Source organism: Sinocyclocheilus grahami, unplaced genomic scaffold (genome assembly GCF_001515645.1).
Source record: "Sinocyclocheilus grahami isolate Dianchi unplaced genomic scaffold, SAMN03320097.WGS_v1.1 scaffold357.1, whole genome shotgun sequence".
NCBI lineage: Eukaryota > Metazoa > Chordata > Actinopteri > Cypriniformes > Cyprinidae > Sinocyclocheilus > Sinocyclocheilus grahami.
Window position 1 is genome coordinate 549,819 of NW_015505536.1, and position 27,694 is coordinate 577,512.

General features: G+C 37.7%; 1 protein-coding gene across 9 annotated transcripts in view; it reads right to left on the bottom strand.

The window, feature by feature from the left end:
- LOC107548911 (netrin-G1-like) overlaps positions 1 to 27,694 on the bottom strand; it is a 95,491-nt gene that overhangs the window by 50,968 nt on the left and 16,829 nt on the right. For all 9 annotated transcript variants that reach the window (XM_016229785.1, XM_016229783.1, XM_016229780.1 and 6 more), the window contains exon 3: positions 2,762 to 3,405. In XM_016229785.1, coding sequence (XP_016085271.1) covers positions 2,762 to 3,405 — 644 coding nt within the window. The remainder of the gene's footprint in view (positions 1 to 2,761; positions 3,406 to 27,694) is intronic.

Here is a 27,694-nt window from a genome sequence, read left to right on the forward strand (position 1 = left end):
ACATTCTTCTTTACAAATCCTCGTTTTGTACTTCTAATAAGTGACCGGTGTTTTGTTTTGATCTCTCCCCTGCGCATCTGCGTGCGTCACTTCTGAGTGGCGCATGCGCAAAGCCCACCTCATACGTCATCCGCCCGGGGCTGCTTCCGTGTACAACTGTTGGTGCAAGCTACATTAAAGTGATTAAGTTTTGAACATGGATATTTTTCTTACAAAAACGCATCGATTTGCTACAGGAGGCCTTTGTCCCCCCCCCACGCCCCAGCCGGAGCCATGTGAGACACTTTTTTTATGGATGGGCGCTTTTTATTTAACTTCTTTTGGACTGATGCATGCAACACCCGCTGAGTGGCATTAAACAGCTTGAAAGATCAAAGACCATTTTTAATATAACTCCGACTGTGTTCGTCTGAAAGAAGAAAGTCATATACACCTAGGATGACTTGAGGCTGAGTAATTTGTGGGCTAATTTTCATTTTTGGGTGAACTAACCCTTTAAGCTTTTATTTTCCTTTTTCGCCCTGAAGAAGATATCACAAGTTCATCAAAATTATCCATCCTCGATCTTTGACGAAACTCCTCTCAGCTAGCACGTCTTTTCAAAGTGAAAGTAGCCTTGTCACCTGACCTGAATACAGCGCGCTGATTTACTAAAATGGACTTACCGGCTTCTGTTCAAAAACAAGGGCGCTTGTCGGCTTCTGCAGTAAAACGTGAACTTGCGATGCCTTGAAAGTGGACAAAACCAGTTTTTTTGACAAAACATGTTTAGGGTTCAGATCGCGGTATATGTGGAGATTAATGCAAGGCAATCAACTAATTTTTTATTAAAGTGGCGTTTATCGGTTTTTGCAAATGAACTCTTCATATATATATATATATATATATAATAAATATATATATATACTGTATATGTATGAAATTAATTTAACTTAGCGAAAAAAATGCGACTCAAAATGCTAAATAAATATAATTAATATAATTATACTAAAATACTGTTACTGCTTTATATTTATAAATATATAGATATAATATAATAGATAGAATATATAATATAGTCTATAATCTAACAGGTTTTACAGTAACTTTACAAAGTGACTTTACAAACCAAATTTTTCTTTTTTAACTGTTTCTCACACAAACAAGATGCCGCTCCAATGTATTTATAATTTTAGATATTAATCTACTCTTCCAAAACATAAATACTTGACCCTCATAACAAAATATGATATTAAATCATTATTAATAAATATGGCATCTTCACACAACAAACATTAGTGTGTGACACTGGACCAAAGTGTACCTTTTCCTCTCTTTTCTTTCATTTTGCTGACCTACTTACAGTAGCTCTCCATTCTAGAGCTGCATCTCGGCTCCTTTGTTTCATACCGATATTGACTGAATCTCTTCTGAGATCAGGCATTCCTGTGCTTGGGGTCATCTGCCTCCTGCCAGACTCTAGTGGCTCATGCACCATGAGGCAGAAACACATTTCAGGGGATGAAGGAGCGTATGCTTCCTGTGAGTATGTGTAGGGAGATGAATCATGATTCTCCATGACAGGGAGGCTCAGAGAAAAACCCACAACAACGAGCATGCTGCTGAACTCTGGATTACCTTTTTAGAAACAAGACGACAAGTCACTGCTCTTATAAATATCCGTCAGAGATGACACTCACCGATCATAACTGTGCACCATTAATGAGAACACAGCCTTGAGGGAGGTTTAAAATTTACAGCCTTCTGTGATCAGCTGTCATCTTCACCCACTAACAGGTTTAGAAACATTCACACATTCAACACACGGCATTGTACACTCTGATGTAAAGTTTACTGTAGATTAGATTTTCTCTGCCTACTTTCCACAGTCTAATTCCTCTATAATAAAACAATGTGACTGCTAATTTTTTACTAAAAAATGTGCAGAATATGCTGTACTATGTGTATGTACTATTAAAAAATTAAATAAAACAAAATAGTAATACATTATTTAAATTATTATTATTTCTGGTGTATTAAAATGACAGAATTAAACCTACATTAAATACTTAAAATAGGCTTTCTTTGAATGAATTAGCATTCTTATTATTGACCTCTGACACTAATGTGATGAAAAGGCTGGGACAGATTCTGAAATTAATCTCGTCTCCTTGTAAAACAAATGAACATGTAAAGGTGAGATGAGATGGAGGCAGGTATGGCCCCTGATATGTGTATAATTAGAGAATGAACTCCTGTTTATAGCCTTGGTGTCAGAACAGTGAATTTCACAGTCTTGAGATTGATCACAAGGTGTCAAATTAGAAAGTATATTTCAGAACACTGCAAAAATTCTTGACTATGCAAGAGTTTAGTAAAACATGAAGAACAATCTAAAAAAGCATTCTAATTTCAATAAGGTTCTCATTCTGGAAACACACACACACACTGAAATTAAAGAGTTAATGAGAACAGTAGTTTTTGCTTGATTCCCAAAGTACATATTTGCACTTACACTAAATGTTTCCCCCAGATCTTTTTCATGTATTGTTAAAAATAATTGTAAGACCAATACACTGTAGTTCTGTCAAGCTGTTTAAATAAATAAAGCCTATGCATAAAACAGTCTTTGAAAAATATAAAGTGAAGTACACCTACCCTGCCTCCCAACACACAGAACTACAGAATGAGAAATGGTTTGTTAGGAAAACGAATAAAAGAAAAGAACCGAAGGCAACAAACCCCAACCAAAATTTGACTGCAACTGAGTTAAATGTCTTACCTGCCATGTACTTTAATGTCAGAGATGGCGTAGAAGTATCTGGAAAGGTTGTTCTCATCCACCATGGTGGCGCCCGTGGCAGGCCTGAGCAGACGTATGCGCAGGTCAGTAATGGTGAAAAAGTCTCTCAGGTTTTTGGTTGTGTCCAGTTGTCCATACAGCGAGGCCATATTGTGCAGCTTGGGGCCGGCGAACAGTGCAAAACGGTCTTTGATTTCGAAGCGTACAGTCTTGTCGTTCTTCCACACATAACCTCTGGAATATTCCTCAGTGCAGATAATGTCCAGCAATGTGTGCTGGGTAATGTCCTTCACCGTTTTGGGCTCCATAGTGAAAGCGTCAAGGCAGTCGGTAGCGTAGAACTGGTAGGGCTGCCAGCTACGTCCATAGTCCAGAGACTTCTCCAGAACCATCTGCTCCGGCCGACCCGACTCAAAAGTAATGACAATGTCGTCGGTCAGCTCAATGGTCTTGTTCCATGACAGGGTTATGTTGACTGCCAGAGGTTTAGGGTACTTCTTCCAGGAGGTGGATTGCCAGAAAGTGGTGGGGTTGCGGCCCTCAAAGTCAAACATGAGCTCAGGGGGGTGGGCCAGCTCTTCTGTGGCTGCGTCGCACTCGTTGTTGCACATATAGGGGTTTTCCTACAAGATAAATAAGACAACAGTTAAGTGAGAATCCAAACAAAAGTGCCTTTAAATGTGTTTTATAACATCGTGTGCAAATTTGGGGTATAGGCTGGTGCAGGCCAATTAAACGAAGACAATTTATATTTCAAAGGCACTGGCCTTGGTGGTACATGAGCGATATTATGGATGTGAAGCAGTGGTTGAATCTATTCTCCAGCTGTTGGCTAAATCCAGATAAGGACTGGCCATTAAATGCCCAACGACTCATAGATCTTTTTTAGAGCCATTTAAAGTCAAGTTCCCTAGTGCAGACAACCAGTAAAACCAGTCTTGTTTAGCACATCATTTATGAGAAGATTATTCCCTGTTTTAACCCTCTGGGGTCTGAGGTGATTCTGAGATGTTTTGACATGCCCTGGCATTCGTGTTTATTTCAGCTACTTATAACATACTATTGGCCAATATGTATTTTTTTTGTATTCAGCACAAACTGTGCTACAATAATTTGTGAGCAAGATGGATATACATGTTTGCATTGCATTTTGCATTTTTTAGAAAAAATATATATAATGCGTGGTTAGGATGTTTTGGGGGAAGAAAATGTAGCTGAAATAAGGCCATAAAACCCATACTGAATAGTTCTGAATAAGACTTTTGAGTAATCAGTCTTGTAGGCTAGAATATTTACATCAAAATGATGTGAAAATCATCTTGTTTAGTCATTCACAGAAAACAATATATTGATTTAAATTTTGTAAGACATGTTTTGTGATAGACAAGCTTTATGTGAGGGAGTGACAATGGCCATGAATATTTAGGGGTTCACACCTGAGAGACAAAGGGCCCTCCCCTAATTCCAGTTCCATCAATCCATGATAATAAAGAACAAGAAAATTGAGTCTCTAAAGAGGTAAAAATGGACAGGAATTCATGTTAAAATGTGAAAAATATGAAGGTCAGACTGACAAAATGTGGATAATACACTCTCCTCAAGTCATTCTTTTGCATAAAGGCTACCTTGTTCTGCACCTTGAGGTAAGGACAGCCAAAGGTGCACTTTTGTCAGCCACTGCTGGCAGGTGAAAATATACCACGGATCTGAAATTCAGAAAGACGCATTGAAACAAGAGTGCTGCTGTTTACGTGAAGACCGTATACCCTAATGTCATTGTCCTTCTACACACTTTAGCAACCTCTCAAACTAATCAGCGTACTGGTATGTTCAGCTGCGCCACATGCTGGTGTGCACTAAGCAGGGGCTCGTGGGGCTGTTATACTGTCGGGTGGCGTTGGCGTCCTCCAGGAAATACCTCTCAAGAGGAACAAGCTCTAATTTATCTGAACAAGAAACACAGCAGCTGATTAAGTGGGAGATGTCTGTCTCTCTGCGGGAATCCACAGTCCTGGACGCTGGGGAAGAGCATGGTGATAAAGGATAGGTGGAGAAAGGGACTGCGGAGAAGAAAATGAGCGACACAGTGGCAGAGAGGTACACAGGGGGGAAAAAAGGAATGCTTCTGTTAATAGGCTTTTCCTCTTGCCTTGTCCTCTAAGGCAATGTGACAACGAAGTCCTGACAACCATTTAACCTCTTAATTCTGACAAAGTGGCATTAATATGCTCTCCAGCCAGTCCTCTACAGCCGTGCACATAAGCCTAGAGAATTATCAGACCCACCAGTGAGTCCACATGCCTATCACTAGACCATCCAGTCAGGAGGGCAGAGCTGTTCATTCATGCTGTTCTATCTCAGCGTGTGCTTCAGGCACTAGTAGCTCTCCTATGAAGAGAATAACTAATTGGTGTCTATAGGCCTCTATATTTAGCGAGCAAGCATCGATATAACTATTGCTTATACTTGGAGTGTGTGATTAAGTGATTTAAACAAACCCCTTCCCCAAAGAATCAAGCTAAATTAAGCTAAAAATAATGTTTGTGTTTTGAACATGAATGAATAACTCCTTTTGCACAGCTTGTTGAGGAGAGGTGTGCAATTAATTTTCCTCCTGGCAGGCAATAAAATAGGAAAACAAATTGCATAGACTTACATTGATGCCATATTTAGAAAGACTTGACGATAGGCAACCACCTAGCAACCACCCAGAATTTCCTAGCAACTGCTTAGCAATGCATTAAAAAAATCTGAAAACCTGATTTACTGTACAGAAATCTCCAGTCAGCTACTCACAACACCCCAGTAAAGTATGGTAAAGTAAGTTACACACGGGCAAGCACAAGGATACATCTTTGGAAAAATTTTTTGTGCATATTGGGGTCAAGTGACAATCAGAACATAGGGTAAACGAAAAAAGATCACCAAAATCTACATTGAGACATTTTTAGTGCACAAGATATTGGTTTCAGTACAAAAAGTTATGTTAAAATAAAATATTAATCTCTCACACAAAATTATTTAATTTGATTTTAAATGACAAAAGCATTTCAACTAAGATATACATCATTAAATGCAAAAAGTCCGGCTGTGCTTAATGGGTACATTTCTGTACCCTTTAAGCACACCCCTGTTCCCATTAAGCTCACATCATGTTTTATTAAAAATTCTTGTTTATTTTAAACAAACTTTTTAAAGAATAATTGAAAAAAAAGTTTTTTGAAGGTACAAAGTCAATCACAAAAAAAAAACAGCAACAAAAAAACCTGAACACTAAAATCAGGCAACAAGGCATTCAATTCGATCAGTTATATATTCATAATGAAGTATCATTTAAGCACATTGCAACAAATATACTAGTCTGCGTTCAGCTAAGTAACACATATTCAAAAATTAAAATAAAACCAATAAAACATTTAATTCATGGGGATGAACACAGAAACTAGCCTCATTATGAAGCCTCTTATGGATGTCAACTTATCTATAGTCTCTTAAGACTGGAATACACTACACGATTTTTGCCCCGATATTCCACCGAATTACAGTCTGGAGAAGTTGATGCTAGTTGCCAAAGGTCAGAGCCAGTCTGCAGATTTGAGTAGACATTATAAACATTATTTGCTGCAAGATTCAGGCTGCAAGTTTTTTGGCTACCTAGCGCAACTTTATGAAAACAGAAGATTGCAAATGACATAATGTGCACTAAAAATATAACACACCAAGGCTGGTTATGAGAATAATTATAATAGATAACAGTGGCGTTTCGTCCATATAAGCTGCGAATGCTCCGCATACCCAGGCCATTTGAGAGAATAAGTTCACTGGATAATTCATATAAACGATTATAAGTTGATCCCTTGTCATTTGAAATGTAGCTTAAAGAGTTAGGAATAAGTACGTAAAATGATTTATTTGCTAAACAGCAGTAATTTTCTTTAAATCTACCCGTTACGGTTGCTTCCGGGCGAGTGGATTCTCCGCAATTTCTCGCCTCCGCCCTATTGCTATGACTCGTCAGGATTATAGCGCATTCTCAGTGATTTGCTGGTCTGCAGCTGACTTCATGCATGAGGTAAGCTGTTCGCAAAGCGCTCGCCCAAGCGGAAATATGTGCTGTTCCTGTCAGATCTCGATTGCTGAGAATCACATTGTGTTTGATGCAAAACCAACTCAACTAAATCAAAAGAAAAAAAAAAACACTAACTGTATATTTTGTATTTTCTCAAGCAAAGCAAATGTTAAAAGTCCACTGAAAACATATCTTCTTACGTTTTTGGTCATAGACAACGTATGTTGAAGATATACTTTATTGTCAACGTTATTGCCTAAGCAGTAAATACATTTTTTATCAAATTTTTATAATAACAAACATAATATTGTTCCCTTTGTTTTGCGTATGCTCGTGTCGCTTACAGTTGAAATCCTTCTCTAATTGTATTGTTGTTTGCAAGGTTGCAACGTTACTTTGCAATATTTTAAATATTTTTGGTTATTTTGCATGGTCTGTTATTGGAGTAGCCTAGTGTCACCTGGGTGGGAGTTTTAACTCCTATTCACTGGGAATAAAAAAAATAGTTTCGCTGATGCAGAGAGACATATAGACCGGCGGCATCTCCCATCTCCCCACCCTCTGATTATGTATAATAACGTAACTATGTGTAAACGTTATTTGGCGGTTTTTACTTGGAAAACCAGCTATATTTTTCTAGCATTCGAATAGCAATGGATAAACCTGAAACGATAGAAGATAGATAGATCTTCATTAGATAGATAGATGAATTTCATTTACAAATAAGGTAGGAAATGTGCATACTTCGACACCTGCCACGGTGTTTCTTATTTGTCATCTGTTATCCCTTTTTAGTGTCCTAAAATGGGGGTGGGGGGGGGGGGGGGGGTTATATAACGGGGGGGGGGGTCTTATCACTCAGCATACCCGGTTAACAAAGTCACCGCTCGCCACTGATAGATAATAATAGAGACAAAGTCAGAGAGAGACAGATTTCATAGTAACTGTAAAGAATCAGCTTAAGCTTTCAAATATTACAGTATCTCCATAGATAAATATATTTAAGGTCCACAATCTGATTTTTTCCCCCCAACACACACACATAGACCTACACTTCCTCACAAGCTTGTGTTATTTTTTTTCATCCACAGGGCAATAATCTGTAGTGTTGCAGCTGCAAATGTAAAGGCTGATGTGAGGAAATAGTCTGCACAGTAATACCTTATGAAGATTAATTAGTTTTTTTTTCAGTCACTGCAAACCTCCCATTTATCAGAGAGACATCACCTTTAAATGCAGCCATTGAAAAGCAAAGTTTCCAACTTTTTCATGCCACTGAGAGCTTTAAGTAAAGATGAACTCACATTGACTCACATTAGAAAAACTGACATAGCTGCCGCATTGACAAAGATCAGTAATTACTAAATATGTTTCTATTAATCCTAAACTGATCAGGACACCCAGGATACGTGGACCAGGGATTTTGATGGCTGAGCGCATTTGGAAAAGCAGACAGCTTTCTGTGAATTGGTGCTAATGACAGTGTAAGGCTCCAAACCATGTAAGGTTAATCCCATCGACAAAGAGCTTGATGAAGTCTGATGAACAAGAAAGAGGGCCAGAGATAGAGAGAAAGCAAGGCGAAAGAATGAAAAATAGAAAGAGAGATGTGCTGCACATGTGCTGGTTATAATCCGGGCCTGTTGTCCCCATTAAATGTGTTCTGGGTAATTTCACACCAACAAACATGCACACAGTTGTCATGAATCACCTCACACTTGCTTCCTAAACACAGCCTTGAAAAAACCCACCCGTCCCACAAATGCCGTTTGTTTGTTCAGTGCCTGGCTGAGCGTTTTTCTCACGGCTGATCACACAACGCTGTGGAATGAAGATGTATTATCAAAGCAATAATTTGTCTCAAACAGAAGAGTGCAAATGAAAGCCATGTCAAATGCCTGCCTCTTCACAGCCACAATCAACAGTGTATGCTTACTCTCGGTAATGACTCCCATTATTTTCCTGCTGATAATCTCAAGCATTGCAGGATCAAGAATGAAGGCGCTTTCACATGACTCATGTCAACATTTCCCAGTGCACTGAACTCTATGTAGCGTCAGCAAATTTGCCACTGCCTGGCATGGAGAGTATTGTAGCATGACTCACAGAGATCAGACAGTATTAACTATGACCCCGTTTGCCACTGACCATTTGAACTGCAGCCAGTGATTGCAGGGGAATTTGCATGATATATCAATACATGGGTTGTGCACCAATCAGAATTTAATTGAGAATGCCAATTCCTGAACTGCAATTCGAATTTGAGGGAAGTTGAATTAAATCAAAATATAACTTAATATAACTAATTTTTCAATTTAACATTGAATATTGCCTTGACAAATCTTTGTTGAAATGTTTGCAAAGGAAGTTTTATGGGCCTTGGTGATGGATGAACAGATAGATGGAGTTAGGAAAATTTCCCTTACTCTCATTCCAATTCAAATTCCAGTTCAACTTCCTGTGGGTGTGGCCAGTTCAGTTCAAATTCCTATTCATTAACTGAAAGCCTATTCTGGAACCAATTTTTAAATTTGTTTCCCTATTTTTACCTTGTTCTGCTTTCTTGCTACCTAGAAATGTCATGAAACGTCCTCATAAAATGTGATGCTATCTGCTGTACCTTTCATGTGGAGGTCAAAGTGTTCCATGAAGCTTGTGTAAGAGATGCATTGAAGCCCTGTCACGAGTAAAATGGCATCAAAGTCATTACTGTCAAGACAATGGTAGTAGTTTAGGACCCATCTTGACCAAGCCACATAAAAAAAAATTATTCAGGTGGGAATTTCTGGACGAGGGTAGAAGTGAATGAGATACGACTGTCCCACTGGCAGGCAAGGCTTCAGATTACCAGATCACCAATGTGACAGAGTATATATTTACTGTGGCTGACAGCAGACTGTGATATATAGGACCAACCAACCAAACAAATCCTTTTGTGTGACAGATGTTTGAGACATGTAACCCAGATCACAGAGTCTCTGTCTCTATTTCTTTCTTTTCCCACTCGATGGTCCTTTGACGAACACATATGTGCAAATTTGTGTACACACACGCCAACACATCAATATGCATCGCAACACAGCAAGCGCATTGTTTGTTCCATCACTCTCTTGCCATGCTTTTCACGTATTTGATTGTGGCTGTTTTGAGCTCTTCAGAAATGACAAATAGATCAATATTGTTTCATTGGAAATGAAATTACTATGCAGCGGCCACACTGAGATCAGTGCTCACGTTGTGAAATCTACTGTGTAATTGTTTCAGCTAAAGGAGAGCAGTGTGAAGAGCGATTTCTCCTCGATCGTTTCAAATGTTAATGTCTAATCTGTCAGAGGCCATTTTGCCAGACCGCATGACAGGCTCAGGTCAGGCCATTTGCATATCTCTTTTCCTGGCGCTGACATGAAATGATTTAAATCAAATATGTTCACATGACACGACATTAGCCACTAAATTACAAAGGAGCAAATTTGATTTTAAGAGCACGGCTTGCAGGTGTTACAAATAAACATGAGGGTCTGGGCATGTAATTTCCCCCAATCTCTTTTTCTCTTTCTGTCTCTCTCTCCCTCCCCAGACTGCGGTTAAATCCATCACTTGTGCATAAATGAGACCTTGGTGGAGGGATAGATTTCTCCAAGGCCCTCGGTTTGATTGAAGCTCCGACTCCTTTTCAATCTGCCTCTGTGCTCTCGCAAGCACCTTTGAGCTCGTCCTGCAGAACGGCCACAAACGCACTTGGGCTTCACTGCAATGCTGCTTGAATACAGGAAACACAGATTACTGTGTAATAGACTCCAGGATAAATCCCACCAAGAATTACATTCACATTTTCAAACTAGAGGTCAGCGGGACGAGATAGCAGACAAAAAGAGAAGCCAGTTCAACCCCCACCTGCCAAATGCATTGACACATAAACACTCTGCCTGGGTTTAACATATGCACACACATCAGCATTTTCAATCCTTTTCCCACAGGTTTTGGTGATAGTAATTCTAATTCAAGAAGTGATGTGAGCTGATAAAATCTAGTTAGTGCTGCATGTATCATGATTATTATTACTCATACTCATTACAACAAACCTCTAACCTTCACAGGTAAGTAATACAGTTTTGCCCATAGTTTATTTACCATGTGTGCTACAGTAAAGAATCATGAATCAATAAAATAATGCAGCTTTCACTTGATGGATGATAAAATGGCAAAAAAAAATAATAATTGAAGGAAGAAGCGGAGACATTCACCAGAATATGATAGATAGATAGATAGATAGATAGATAGATAGATAGATAGATAGATAGATAGATAGATAGATAGATCATATCATTTTAGATGGTCTGGGTGACTTCCCTATGGACACACGGTGAGAAAGGGAAAGAAAAATCACAATTCAAAACACCACTTAAGAGGCTGTATTCACAGATGCAGATCACACTTACTGGCTTCCAATATGTCAAGGTGATTCCTTGAGTTATGAAAAGTGAATGGCTGCCTGCACTTTTACAAAATGGACTTAGTAAAGCACGTAAAGCATTGCATGAGAGCAGAGCTTTGAAGATGAAGCCTCATTCTTACATCAGTTGTTTATCAAAAGCTCACCACTGCTGTAATTATTAATGGCTTTCTGCTGCCATTTAGCGTTTAGAGTGATTACATGTCAGATCTCGAGCTGATGTGTTGTGACAGCAGAAATCTCTCCGGCTTGCAGTTGTGTCTGTTTGTTGTGCTGGGTCAGCATTGTCAGGGCCAGAGGTTCAAACTCTTTTATAACTTGAAAATGAGTGTAAGAATGAAGTCAGGACGAAGTTAGATGCTCCACCACTAATGTTATGAGTAGTAATAAAGAGAAATTCAAGTGCTGGTAATTATTTCCTCTTTTCAATACCAAAAGAGTGTCCATTTCTTTTCTTCATAAAAAGCACCCATAGCTGATCTCATTAGACAATCACAAAAGATCAAAAATACCACACAAAGTTGTCTGATAACCTGCCTCGCTCAGTTATTCCTTCTTTTGATCTGCCAGAACTAATCAGCAATATTACTACAGAGCACAGAATCACCACACACACATTACACTTACACATGAAATGAAAAATACTTAACTTTAAACAAAAGTCTGAAATACCAAACATACACTCCTTAAAGGGATGTAGTATCATAAAAAACTGCATTTTCTTGCTCTTTTGAAATAAATCCAAAGTTCTGTCATGAAACCTAGATGGTGCAGTCTGATAGGTCTAACTCAATCTGACATAATGACATCATTACATGGCACAGCTGATTGGTTCTTTTTTGTATCAGCAGCCAATGAGCTTGCTGCTCAACACTCAAATACTTGGCTAGTGCTTGATGTAGCAGTTGCAGCGCACTTCAGAAACCCTCCACCTTCCCCAACTCCACCTGTATAGATCTGATATGGGGTGACTGATATATGCTATATTTGGGGGTTATTTCGTTTATATGTGCAGCAGCAGTATTTCTTACATGCTCACAGCAGCATGTTGTGGATGTATTGGCAGTAGCAAGTCTCGGTACTTGCTCTGCCGCAGCAGCAGCAGTGTAGATATTAGTATCCCATACACCAGAAAAATATACTTTTCCAATTATTAGCTACAGGTAAATATGGGGGACATTTGTCAAACAGTTTGCTATTCTAAGATTTGTTTAGTGTATATCGCTCTGCATATCCTACCAAGTAGGGGTGTACGAGTATCTTGGCAAAGGGAGCGACATAATTTCCTCATTACCTTCAGCTGGCATGTTCCCGTGACAATGCAGCACGGTGTCCGTCAGCAGATGTCGCTGTTTTACTGTCATAAATGTCTTTTTATTGTTGTTAGCATAACTGTTGCAAATAAACATACAGTTTATATTTTAAAAAGTTTTTAAAATATGCTACATAATATATAAAAACTAATATATAAAACACTTTTTAAAATATAGCATGTATATTTTTTTTATGCCGGTGTCCATCTGTGTTTTTGATACAAAATTTAGAATAGGTTCAAATTCAGAAATGAAGAATTGGCTTGTTTTTTAATTCATGAGTTCAAATTTGAATTGCATTGGCCACATACCACAAAGACGCTGAACTGGAATTTAAATTGGAATGACAGGAGGATAAATTTACTATATTATAAACATTATATGATGACTTGAGAAAAATATGATAAAAATATACAATATATTCCCTTTTATAAAATACTGGGACTGGAACAGTTGATAAACTGATTAAAGCAAATGTATTGGCTTTTACAGAATTATTTACACACTCTTTCATCGAGCCACCCACTGGGTTCATCTACATCATGAGTCTCTCAGCGGTTAACAAAGCATCTTTCACAGTGCATGACCGGGGCCACGGTGTGGGTTACTATAGCAGCAGAAGCTGTAGAGGCTAAGGCTGTCCATGGTGTCTTAGACCTGATAATCCTGGCCTTGTCTCAAACTGACTGACAGATCATATTTCCTCTTTCTTCAGTCCTTCTCCCTCTGTGTTTTCTTCCTTCAGTCAGACGTTCATATTTTGCGTGTCTGCTTCACCGCTATGGCTGAATGAACAAGTGTGTCTGTGCTGACCGCATCCTCCTATGAGGGCGCCCAGGGATAGAAAACTAATTTCACCTAGTAAGGTGTTAAATTTTGCAGTCTTTCCAAAAGACTAATATTTTTATGATAATAGAAATGGGCTAGATCTAAGGAGACAAGCGTTGGTTGTAGAGATCCGCAAATCACATTGCCGCAATTCATAATGTCTTACAAAGATCTGCGATATGGACCCATATTGTTCCTGCCAGCTACAACTTGCATTCTAAAAGTAATTTCTCAGTCATGTCATTGGTGAATCTCTGTAAATAGCAGCCTGAGGGTTTCATTCAGAATAATTTCATAACAACTCTCTGGGATTTGTATCTTTTTGACAGGGAAATTGTCTCTTGATATGAGAAAATTTCCTTTGAAATCTCAGACCCTTAGAACAGCCATTCAACTCATGATATAGTTTCCACTTAATTAAGAGTTGCTGTGCAGACAGGGAGTTTTACATTAATTACTGTTGGCTGTGAGATCTCCCTTTGTGTTTAAGCTGGTTTATGTTGCATGTCTGACAATCTCAGAATAGCAAAAGAGGTTTGGCTGCTGAAGGTGTCAAAAGAATTCAATCAAATGTCCGTTTGACATCTTCTCCATTCCTGGATATAACGAGTTTTTTGTGGCTGTATTTTGCAAATTTTTTCTTGAGTCTGGAGCACTGTGGGATGATTAAACTTAATATGACTTTGAATGTCGTCTGTGTGTGGCAGACAGCGTCATTGGTCTTTAAATTCTGCTCCTACCACCCCTGTAGATCAGTGAAGCCTCTTTGGCCCATCCGCCGGGGATACTTTTACTCTTTTTTTCACCATTGAATGTGAAATATGATTGACAGATGACTCAAGGGACCAGAGCACAATCCTCTGTACTCTGCTAGACTTATTCATGTGTGCACACAGCACACACACAAGCATCCTTTGTGTTTACAGAGACAGAAAGATAGGGAGTGAGAGAGACAGACACTGAGAAAGAGCACTGCCTTGTTACATAGTGCAAAAAAGAAAGAAAAAAAACATTTAAAAGGTGAATATGCATTATAAGCATTTTTTTTTTTTTTTACTTTCCCATGTGTAATGAAACCAGGATTTCTTTCAGTCCAGACGGACTTATTTGCTTCCTGACAAGCTGCTATTAAAAACTTTAAAAGGACCAACTTGGCTGATTAACTCCACTCCTCAGAAATAAAAGATGGATTAAGCTCTCTTAAAGTGACTAATTAAGCCTTGAGACTAATCTAATGAGACAACCCAGAAAATAGCACGAAAATCCCTAAATTCTCATTCTACACTAGTCAGGGCTCAGCATGGGGGTCCACAAGAGCGTGTGTGGGGAATCAAGTATGGAGAGTTCAAAGTGTCTAGTCAACATCATACCATATTACAGAGATGGAACTTTTCCATAATTCTTTAAAAAAAACTATGAATACATTCATATTATTTTTAAACTTAGTTTTTCTCTACACACAGTAAATGGCTCCATGCAGGTTTTAAATAGTACCACTCAATGAAACAGTTCCATGAATTTTAATTTCTGGAAATTCATGAAATTTCTGTGTAGAAAACAAGAATTCCTTTTTTTTTTTTTTTACATAAAAGGCAAAACTATTTATTCACAACAAACATACATAAAATACTGGAAATAGCATCCTAACAAAACTATTGCACTGTTTCCAATGTTGATAATAATATTAAAATGTTTCTTGAGTACCAACTCAGCATATTAGAATGATTTCTGAATGATGTGACACTGAAGACTGGAGTAATGACTGCTGCTCCAGCTTTGCTATCACAAGAATAAACTATATTTCAAAATATATTTAAAAAGTTATTTAAATTTGTAATATTATTTTACAATATTACAGGAATGTAAATAAAATAAATATAGCCTTAAGTGAGCCTAAGTTACTTCATTCAAAAACAATAAAAAAGTGTACCATCCCACTTTGTTTCTGAGAAATATAATATAGTGAAACAATTGTATTAATAATAGTTGTGGTGCAGCATTGACAACAAGTTTCTGTCTTTCTGAATGTTTCTGTGTATTTCTTTGCTTTCATGATGAGTACATTTGGGTGAACTCTAAGTTTGGTTGAACTCTCTTCAAGGTTAATATTTTTTATATGTAGAGTTGAGTTAGGTGTGTCCCACATGCTTTTTTATTATTTAACTAATCTATAGGCCTGAAAGAACTTTAAGATCCATGAACAAACTATAAAATGAACAACTATATGAACCTGCGTAACCCTGCAAGCACTTCTACCCCACATTTATTAAATGATTTATTTCTGTTTTAAATCTCTGTTACAGACTGAACATTCTGCTATATCCTCCTTCTGTCTCAACCCTTCTTTCCTTTATCTGATGTTTATTGTCAATTTATTTTTCATTATTGATATTTATTGTCAAACTATTCCTATCTCCTTTTCTGCTATTCCATCTGTTTCTCCAGCAGGCCCCTTAGCTCCGACTCTCAGCCACTTCTCTTGGCTCTGTCTGACACATCTCTCCTTGAGATCGATGCAGCTGACAGCTCAGACTGAAGTTCTGCGCGGGGGTTTGTGATTTTTAGATGCGAAATGGCACAAAAAAACCCTCTGCTAAAAGATCTTTCTTGTATTTTTTCTCTCTCGCTCTCTTTTTATGTCACTTTCTCTAAGAGAGAGAGACAATGTCTTTCCTTTGGTTTGTATCTGAATTATTTTATTAGATATGACTTGGAGCATAAGGCCAGAGGTGGAAGTGATGCACATGTGTCTTGTATAATGCTGGCCTGGCAATAAGAGACCAGCTCTGATGCAGCTATTCACAAACACATGCTTACACATACAGAGAGGAGCGATCTTTCCTTCCCACACTCACTACACCACAGTAGCACCTGTCTGTGCTATCTGCCACTGTATATTTCATGTCTCAAAGCTGCCCCAGATTCTGCTGCAGACTTTTGGCAACTGAAGGAAGAGGGGGAAAAAAAATTTGTTGCCACAAAAGTTTGGGTTTAGTATGCAGATAATGTCTGAAAAAAAACATTGCTGGTCAACAGCCAACATTTTAGTTGTTGTTTTTTTCCCAGAGAGGGATGCTGTTGTGTTGTGTTGGTGTCCTCACAGGCTTAACCATGCTGGTCCACCAGCTAGACTCGATCAAAACCAGAGGTAACCTGCAAAACTCAAGCAGGACATTTACGCTGATCTAAACTGGTCTTTTAAACATGTCAATAAAATCCATTTCTAATAATAACTAAAGACAAAAACTTGCTATGCTAGGTTCAGCACCTGTGTTGTCAGCAAGCCAGTAAGTCAAGTCAAAGATTGCAAAAATCTAAAAAATCACTCCCGGCAAGCCTTGACATTACATCTCTGAGGTAAAAGGTCAGGCCCAGCAGTATCTTGCATGACACAGGGAGAGGTCCGAAAGAGTTTTATACACCCCCAGCAAAATCCTTTGAGAGAAAAAATCATCAGCCATCATTTTGAAGGGTTTTCTAAACAACAGGTCACTTTGAAATGACAAATTCAGACAGGTACAAACACAAAACATTTAGCAAAAATCCTCAAAAACAATCTCATGAAAAGCTTAAATGAATCAAAATAAAAAGGTTTCAAATAACATATTACATTAAACCACTATCATTCCATCAAAGCGTCTTCACTGAGAATACTTCTCTCCAGCGGAGCGTGTGTGGGGCTCTAGCCAGCGGCAGAGGGAGGTTGGCTGTTGGCAGAGAGGTGAGATATCCCTGCCAATCCCCCTCTATCCCTCCGCCCTCTGATGGGAATATGGAGCTCGCTACAAGTAATTAAATCAGCCGCCATTCAGCTGCATAACTTCCTAAATTACAAGAATGACAGTGAAAAGGAAACATCAAAAGAATCACATTGTGAATCTGTAATTGGTTTGAATCCAATTTGGCGTGCTACTGACATATTTGCAACAAATATCTTTAGGCATTATCTACAGCACAATCAGTAATTTTGTACATAAAATATTATTTAAAGATATCTGGTGCCATAGAATGGCACAACAGTTCAATTTAATGGCCACTTCAGACCCATCGGCTTGATAATGCAGTCTGGACATGCATGAGGGTTCTTTTTACTCAAACTGTGTTTAGCTGAGACATGCTGTGAAAGCGATCCTTCATGTGATGCTGGCAGACAGAGAGGAAGTGAGAACGCTCAGGCTGAATGTAGACTGGAGGGTGGTTTTAACTGTCCCCTGTCAGACAACACTACAGATCACATTTATCAAGAAGCAAAACCAGGTCTAGGGGAAGAATGTATGCAGATAGCATGTACACACGTACACAGTGCTGGTGCTGGAGCCAGTGCTTAATCTATAGTCGTCTGTTAGAACCGTCTGTTTTCAAAAACTCACTGGAGACTAACTATATTACTACATATACTCTTCCTACAAATAAAACTGCCACATCACAGTTAAAGTTACTGCCTTAAAGTTAAGAACATATTTTAGTATCCAAAATAATTGAAAGAAATAATTCACCCAAAATTTAACCTTAGAACGATTAATGAACAATCTTGTGAAGTGAAAAACTGTGATTGTAAGAAACAAATCCATCATTAAGGCATTTTAACTTATATCCGTCACTTCTGGCCAAAATACCAGTCTATAATCCGTAATAACACTTGCTCCAATGAAAAAGTTTAGAATTTTTAATTTTTTTTGTAAACGATGTTTGATCTGTGCATATATTTGTTTATTACAAACATTCAGCTTATCATTTCACAAGACATTAATTGATGGAAGGAAGTCACATGGAGTACTTGTATATTATTGTGATGCTTTTCTCAGCTGTGTCATTCTGATGGCACCCATTCACTGCAGAGGATCCATTGGAAGAGCAAGTGATGTTATGCTAAGTTTCTCCAAATCTGTTCTGATGAAGAAACAACTCCTCTACATCTTGGATGACCTGAGGGCGAGTTCATTTTCAGCAAATTCTCATTTTTAGGTGAACTGTTCTTTTAATTCAGCAATTTAATTAGAATATAGAGTAATGTCTGGCTTTTGATAGCAAATATATAATTTAAAGTAATAAATTCCTACATATATTTGTGAATAAAAAAGGAGTAGCTTTGTAGTATGACCAAAATAGAAACAGGGTGTCCATCAAATGAATGACAGAATTGAGTATGACGTGCCACATCAGCAGCTTCTAGTCAAGACAGCTTTGCTGATTATAATGGGAGCGAACTAATTCTGTTTTCTAAGTTGGCCTTGTCAGACTGACACTGAACCGAGGTAGACACTTACTTGTTAAGAAGAATAAAGAATCAGTTAAGAATAAGAATTTAAAATTCAATATAATTAATATCAAATTAGATAAATATTTTTTACTATGTTAAAAAATAATGCTTTTCAGCATTAATTAATTGCATACATTAAATGTATCAACACATTAACTTGACATCCTGTCAAAATATAACCTCACCATCTACACTTTCCATTGCTGACTGGCAATCATCTCCTTAATTACAATGAGAAATGCAACATATTCAACTACATCATCTTGGTAAGTGAAACACCGTCCTGGGAAAACTCTGCTGGTTTTTATCAAGCTATCAAACAAAACCACACTAAATTGAAAGGCAATGTGGCCACTGTGATACTCAAAGGAAAGAACATTTGAGTATAACTTATTAATTGCTTATTAATTTTTAATTGTTGCACTTAACTGAATTGTTTCACAAGATAATGCAGCACTGTGCTACTTCAGTTCATCTCCTGAGTGTTTCTTAGTAAATGTGAGATAAATCATCCCGGCAAACATGTACGCAAGGCTCCTTCACTCACGAGGTTTGCAAGCAAGATATTTTTTCTTGGTAATTCTGTGAATAGAGACAATATTTGTTTCTAAATTTGTGCTGGCAGCAGCTACCTGAAACATATCTCAGTAATCACATGCCCTAATATGAGGGGGAAAAAATCTATAATACAATTTTTCATTGGCAGCATAAGAAAACAAAGCACACAGACAGAGAAGGAGCTCAAACTGTGTCACTTATTGGTTTCCATGTTACTGCTTGTTTTACTGTTGTTTCGTAACAGCTCTGTAGTGATTCCCGAGTGACTGAGCACACAAACTATTCTACACAGCTACAACACAAAGCGGCTGCGGCTTTGTGATCATCTAAATTTATCTACAGAAATCAATAGTCCTAATGTGCAAAAGTGAAGAACATCAAACGGAATAGAATGAGACGATGTGTATCAGAGCTCGCTGTATTGGCTGATTTTTAAATCCTTTTTTACGTAAAACACAAAAGAGGCTTAGAAGAGATAGATAAATGGATGCAAAAGAAGGGGCAGGAGTGCCTACAAATTCTGATTAAAAACATAATTACTAATTGCAAGAAAATGAGAGACAGATAAAGACCTGCAATTTGTTTTTGTTTTTTTAATATAAAAATCTTCTTATCATTCAGACTGGATTTCATTTAGACACAACTTCCTGTTACCGCCACTACCATATCTAAATTAACCTCCACACCTTTGCCTTCTCACTCTCTTTCTCTCGTCTCCCAGGGCTGATTACTTCCCAGGTTGGATGTCATTTATTCCCTTAGCTGTCGAGGTGTGGGCCAGACTCCTCTCAGCTCTCTGTCAGCTCTGAGCGACCAATGTTCTAAGGTTGTGACCGTTGTTAACTGGTTGTCCTTTTCGCCCACCCCGGGACAGCATGCGTTGACACCATGAGTCAGCCTCCTGTCTGCTCCTGCACACCCCCTGGGATCCACTGGCCTGGCTGAGGATATTGAGACTCATTTTTCAGATTCCATTAGATTATAGTATATTGCTGTCAAATACATGGACATATTTGACTACAAACTGTGTGTGTCACCATGTCATGATGGTAATGTAATGACCCTGCTGAGATAATGTGTAATTGTTTACAATTCAACGAGGCACTGAATGATATTTAATATCAACAGATTATGGATAATTCAAAGTGTTTTTAGAGTAATGGCACAGGCATTTTTAAGTATGTGGCTCAGACCAATGCATCCAGGGGGGGCAAATGATAGATCGTTTTGAATCCAGTGGACCCAAACCCATCTGCTCTTGAAACAAAAAGCAAGACTTTCTGATGACTCCCAAAAGACACAAAAATAAATGCTGAAAATTCAAATGTACTAATTGAGGAAAAAAGAAAACTCGAAATAAATAAACTAAAGGTGCAGGTGTTTGTGACAGCTGTCAGCAGTATTATTGAGCGAGTTTGTAATTGTCATGCAGCGGGCGGTTCACGGCCGAAAGTGACGACTGAAGATGTTTTGGTGCTGCCAGTCAGAGACATATCAGCCTTCCAAAATGATCCACTGAATATTCATTAAGTTTAGCTCACTGAAAAAAAGAGGTATGCCTAGGGTTGCATCAAAATAAAAGCTGCAGAAACAGATGTGTGTAAGTTAATGAGCGCTTGTATTCCTTTCTGACCTCCTTTGATAGTAGTAGCATGTCTATGCATTTTCACTAAAGCTCAGTTATTTGAATGCCATGTAATGGCAGATACAGAAAGCTTTGTGAATTATGCATGATGACATTGACAAATTCAGATATTCTGAGCTACCACACAGAAGTGCTTGGAATTCTGCAGATGAACACATCAAATTAAATTTAGTCTCTTTATTAATTAAAATGCATTGGAAACTTTAATTTAAAAATAAACAGTGCTATTTAACTATACTTTACTACGTTATACATGAATGTCACACATAATTTAATGGAACACAAATCCAATGACAAGGAATAGCTAAAAAAAAAAAAAAGTGAAAATGAGTCAAAAAATAAGTCAAAATCAAAAATAATTATGATTAATTAGCTATTTTATGTCCATAGAAAGAACATTAAATGTAATAAAGTGTCTGCTTTTAAGGTTTCAAATAAGTTTTTGGAGAATAAAATGTTAAAATTTGGTTGAAATAATGTTACATTGTCATTCAGTGTAACACAATATTCATGTAAAAATTCAAACAACATGCTTATTCTGTCATGTACATATTAAAATATATAAAAGAATAAGGGAGCATATTACATTTTATTGTGTTTTAAATGCTTACTGACAAATGGGCAAAACCTAGGATAGTGGCAAATTTTTAAAATGTAAAATTACAACTAATTAGTATTTGGGGTGAAAGTAATTAGTCTTTTAATATGTCATAAATTGATTTTGTTGTAAATATGCCCGACAAGACTGTTACACTGAATGACATTTTAGTGGTTGTCTTCTGTAAATCAGGGAAAAATGTATGATATTTATTTTTTGCTCGGAAAAATAAAAACAAAATTGCAATTAAATTAAACAGAAAACTTTTTTAAAAAATGTGGGAAAAACAACAACAATTTAAAGCAATATTACTCTTATTGTTTTTATGCTTAAACCCTTTTTCGTCTTTGACCCATATACAGTATATATATATATATATATATATATATATATATATATATATATAAACTATGTAATAGTTACAGTTTAGCTCTAGAAATAGCAAAGTGGGATAAACTGAACAAATTGCTGGTACAAAGTGCATTACTTCATGCCCTGTGATATTCAGTAGCATACAATTAAACATCAAATGTGTGTATCCCTTATAAAAGCAGTGGTTTGTATAAAATGACTGATCAGAGCATGTTAGAAGGCTGCATCTATTGATTTCTTTGTCATAATTTTAGCTCTTTTCTCTGCCATATGCTCATTAGAAGTTGAGTAAAAGTGGAAAAATTGCCACCATGGGAAAGACTTCAAGAAGTAAGGCAGACGGAACAGTGTTCAGAAGACTGGAATGGGATTGTAAAGGCTTTGCTTGTGCTGTCTTTGGTGTACATCTAACCTAACTTGGACTTCCAAAATGTAGCACTAAGCCAGTCACCCAAACAGCTGCCAGACTACATATCACCACTGCATGCAAAGAAGGCTACTGAATGCAGTCATACACCTTGATCCAGATCCTGAACCCTCAGCCTTTATGTCTTTATCTTTATTTTCCCCATGTGAAATCACCTGATGCCCAGTGTCAACAGCAAAGCTATTCTTGTTCCACTTTAAACCTGGATAAGCAACACAAGCAAGCTGATGGTCATACAAAGATAATATTCTTTGGTTTTAAACCCTCAAACCCTGATCCTAAAAACACATTACTCCAAGAGATCAGCCGGGTGAGAACGGGAATTCTTATAGCAAATGAGCGCAAATATGCATACAACAAAATGCACTATAAAATTAAGTTACAATTAAATAAACTCCAAATAATGTAGAGAAATTCTGGCAAAAAAGTCATCAAACCGACAGCTATAACCTAAAAGCAATCTCTTTATTGAAAAGCATGTACATGTAACGATTATGGCTGAAGACATGCCTAGCCTTCCAAATTGGCCGTTTAAAAATAGACAGCCGAAACAACTTTGGACGGAGACAATTCTGTAGAAAGGCCTGTCGACTGGGGAGAAGAGCGGCTTATGCTGTGTTCTTATCTACGAGCAGAATAAACCCTGATGCCGTGACACATGGCACGCTGGCACACACCTCTGCTTTCATCCATTCTCTGAAAGCAGAACAGAGTTCAAAAGCATTAGCCGAATTCAGTGCCAGTGTAAAGCACTGCTAGACATCTTTAGCGGTCACATACTATGACATTCTAAATAGGTTTGCTCTCAGCAGCAGAGAAAAACACGCTCTGATAACACTGACGTCTAAGTGAAAGTGCTATTAATTGGCAGAAGGCTCTTACAAAGTTCATACAGAGAACCATTTAAACCTGGTTTTGAAGCACTGTACCTTGCTTGCCAATTGCAAGAATATGTGGCATAACGTTTTTTAATTGAGCTGATCATTGTTAAGTGTAAACTACACCGAAAGCTTTAGGCAACCATAACTGGCCCTGTACTCATGGCTCACCCTAGAGGAAATGTTTGAGGGGAAATACATTAGGAGGAGTAAGTATGATTATTAGCAGTGTGTAATTTGCTCAAAAGGGAATAAAACAAATTGCTGAGGCGTTTCTAAGCTAAATCGAAAATGAATACAAAATTAATGGCATGATGAATAGAGGGATTTTACAACTGTTGACAAGATGGACCCTGGTGTCACCACCAAACTGCCTAATGAGTAGAGAATGCTGCAGGGTCCAGACATATTGTGTCAGATACTGTAAATGCTGACCTTTCATTTTCATGCAGCCGTTTTTTCTGTTCATATTCTCTGAGGTCATAGTCGCTGGCCATATGAGTTATTAAATAAAACAAAAGCGTCATAATCATCACTTGCATGCATCTGATTTGGGATAAAAAATCTGAACCTGAATAAAAAAAAATCAGCCATTTGTAATCATTTTTTCTGGATAAGGAAGGATGATTCCGATGGGAGTTTTTGTTCTAAGTAAGTCGGTCCTCAAAACAGATTTGCATTCTCACAAGTTTTACCTCATGCATGCAAGGTTTTGTTCTTCTTTCTCTAAGACTGCTTCACTGTGAAAGAGCAGCTTGAAACAATAGGAGCTATGAGAAAAGGCCCTAATGAGATTTCTACAAATTCCAGCATACATCAGAGAAAATAGCCCGTAGTATGGCGGCTGTCGTTTTGAGCTATGAAGTTTGGTGGGGAGGGAGAGAACGAACACATTAAACACCATTAAAGAGCCCCTTAACACGCCCCAAGATGAGCCGTTACTCCCAGAGCAACATCTGAGGCTCAATGTGTGTCACTAAATCACTTAATTTCTATTCTCTAATGTGCAGCATGAGGATACGTAATACATTTCAAGCCAAGGCTTTTGAAAACGACGACCCGCTGAAGTTACGAGAGTTTCACTTTACATTGTCTACCCTAACTATGGACAAAGATACATCCCCCTGAAGGATATATACGTGGATAGCCACTAAAATGATGAATAATGCCTTCAGTTTCTTCTGTGAGATGATTAAAATGAAAGAAAAGTATATAATAAAAGGCAATGCTGCTTTAGACAAGCTGTGTGGTTTGTGGTTAGGACAAGAAAGGCGAGATAGAGGTGAGGGAGAGGAGGGGTAAAATCAGTTCCCTCCCAAGTATATCCAGATTATTTATGAGAAGTAAACGACAGAAATGGGTAATTAGGAAATTGGAATGGTCATGATGTCACAAACACAGGCAATTCACATATTGGTACGGTAGTTTATTTTATTATTTTTTTAGCAGAGAGAAGGTGGAAAATGCCCCTTATTAAAACTAAACCGACTTCTTTCATACAAGAAACCATATAAAACAATTCAAATAGATTTTCAGTGTTGAAGAAAATACTACAAGAGTGTAGAATGTGGTCTTTTTTCCAGAAAAAAAAAGAATAGTAAATAGGGCAGAGGGAAGGAGTTTAAGAAATAAAAAATGTCTAAACAGAGGGGAGTGGAAAGGGAGAGGTTTAAATGCCAGATGTGCTGGCTGCTGCCTGCGGGATACAGACTTGCAGACACTGCAGTCCATCCACCAACAGACTCAATTTACAGATTGGAGAGCAGCAATAAAGAGCTAACAATCTCACTACAGACAGCACTTCTGTAACCGCTCAGTGTCACGTCCATTTCTCTTCCTCTCCTCGCCCTCCCAAGAAACTGTAATTTGCTCCTGTTTTTTTAATCAGGGTCTCACTAATTAAATGAAAGCTCTTGGGCCTCTCCTAATTTGGTCCTGGGACAGTCTCATTTGCTCAGTAAATACTGATTTATATCAAAAAGTGTGTATGAAAGCTGCAGGTTGTCACTTTAATTAAAGACTGAAACTGACTGTTCGTGAAAATGGATGGTAATAGGAATATCATAATAAACAATAATGTTCAAAATTTATATTTTAAAAACATATTATTTAAAATATATAAATATGTGTACACCAGAATAAACATTTGGTTTAACAGGCCCAACACAATAACTTCCAATCCAGTCAGAATTTAGTCAGAAACACTGTTCTGGAAGTTTTTTTTTATTTTTTATTTTTTTTCTTCTTAAACATCCATTAAGTGAATAAATTAAAGCAAGTGTCATAAATATTGGTATGCAATTCTGTGCTCTTCTGCAGAGGCAATGTTCCACCTGACTGTCGACCGTAGGCTACTAGCAATAAGCTCAGAAGCACATTAGCAATTCATCAAAAAAGCAAATGTCATTCTGCAGCAAATGTCTAGGGAAATATTTAGCATTTGATTCTCAGTTCTGATTGTATTGTTATTGATTTCAAATTTTCTCAGCACTGCCTGGGATAGACGTAACAGATCATTGCATTTTTGAACTGTCAGTCAGTTGAGGTGCTCTGTCTGGGGCCCAGTGAAGACAGCCAGAGTCTCTCTCTTTCTTTCTGTCTTCACACAGAGCCTCCTCAGCCCTTTTCTCATCGCCCGCTATCCCTTAAAAAGACAGCTTTTTCCTTTTCTTTCCTCTCCTTGAAAATGAATAGCCCTATTAATCCATCCTCCACTGACCATTCTGAAAAAGAGAGAAAACGAGAGAGATGGCTTGAATTGTGTGTTTGTAAAGTTTCTTTTTTTTCATACTCTTTTTTTTAATCAATCCCTTTCACCTCAGTCAAGAAACGTAGCTGTTTGTGGTCCATTGCCCATTTAAGGAGATCAATTTATTTATCGATAAGGTCCTTCCTTTACTCAGCTCTTCCTCTCTGTCTCCAATTAGTAAATGGTTTGGCTTTGACATCTAGAAACTGCACATACTCGTTAATCTCTTTGTCCCTTCACGCATGCACAACAGGCATTTAATGTGGCTGGAACAGCAGATCTGGTCCTGTAAAACCCCATGACCCAGTGCAATGATACCGGCCTTTAAAGGGGTCCTATTATGCTTTTTCACTTTTTGAATTTTAGTCAGTGTGTAGTGTATGTTTGGGCATAAAAAAGTCCACTCCAAAGGGACATATTTAGTTTTTTAAAAATCCCTTTTCAAGAACTACAATGAACGGCTCGTTTGGACTACAGCGTTTGTTTTCCGGGTTTTGTGATATCACAAAGTGGCCCATTAGAATATTGGCTGGAACAGCAGATCTGGTCCTGTAAAACCCCATGACCCAGTGCAATGATACCGGCCTTTAAAGGGGTCCTATTATGCTTTTTCACTTTTTGAATTTTAGTCAGTGTGTAGTGTATGTTTGGGCATAAAAAAGTCCACTCCAAAGGGACATATTTAGTTTTTTAAAAATCCCTTTTCAAGAACTACAATGAACGGCTCGTTTGGACTACAGCGTTTGTTTTCCGGGTTTTGTGATATCACAAAGTGGCCCATTAGAATATAATTTAAATAATTCCTGCCTACGGAAATTCGAATGGTTGGGGGGTGGGAGGGGGCGAGGTCGAGGCTAGAACGCTTGGTTGAGTGCATCAGACAAGACGACGAAGAAGTGCTGCTGTAACCTCAAGTTTTCGCAAGTTATTACACATGTACCTGAATAATTATGTATGTAAATATGTATGTTAAAATTATGAAAACATTTTTATAATAAATTACTGACAGTACAATACTGGACAATGATGTAATCTGCAGAATTTACACTTCAATTATGAGACTACAGTGTTTCCCATACATTGAGTGCGGGTGTTTATATATCACTTTATTTCTGAAGGAAATCAACTGTCTTCAGAAAATTGGATGTCATTTTAATTTAATCTTGCATGTAATGTCTGATAAAGCAGTGTTTTTTGAGCGGAGCGCTGCTTTGTGTACAGCCGTTACCGGGGAAACCTTGATCTCTACCACTCCAACAGCGCCTGGCAGAGAATGAGTTTGCATATATATGCCGCCTGGGAAACACTGGACTATGGTATAAATACATTCAACTGTATAACAGTTTCACTGCAATTCATGTTATAATGTTAGAATTAATTGGTGTTAAAGAATTGTGTTATAATAACCCCTACAAATACAACTCATTATATAGACTATAAACACTTTAAAGGAGACAGACATGTAGATGCTTGTGAAAGATGTTTTCTCTGTTTTGGAGGGATGATTATTTTTTAAATCATACCTTATTTATTGCATCAAAATACTTTACTATATTTAAGGGTGGATAATTTTATCAGTTGTTTATTGCAACAATACATACAGTGGGGCAAAAAAGTATTTATTCAGCCACCAATTGTGCAAGTTCTCCCACTTAAAAAGATGAGAGAGGCCTGTAATTTTCATCATAGGTATACCTCAACTATGAGAGACAAAATGAGAAAAAAAATCCAGAAAATCACATTGTAGGATTTTTAAAGAATT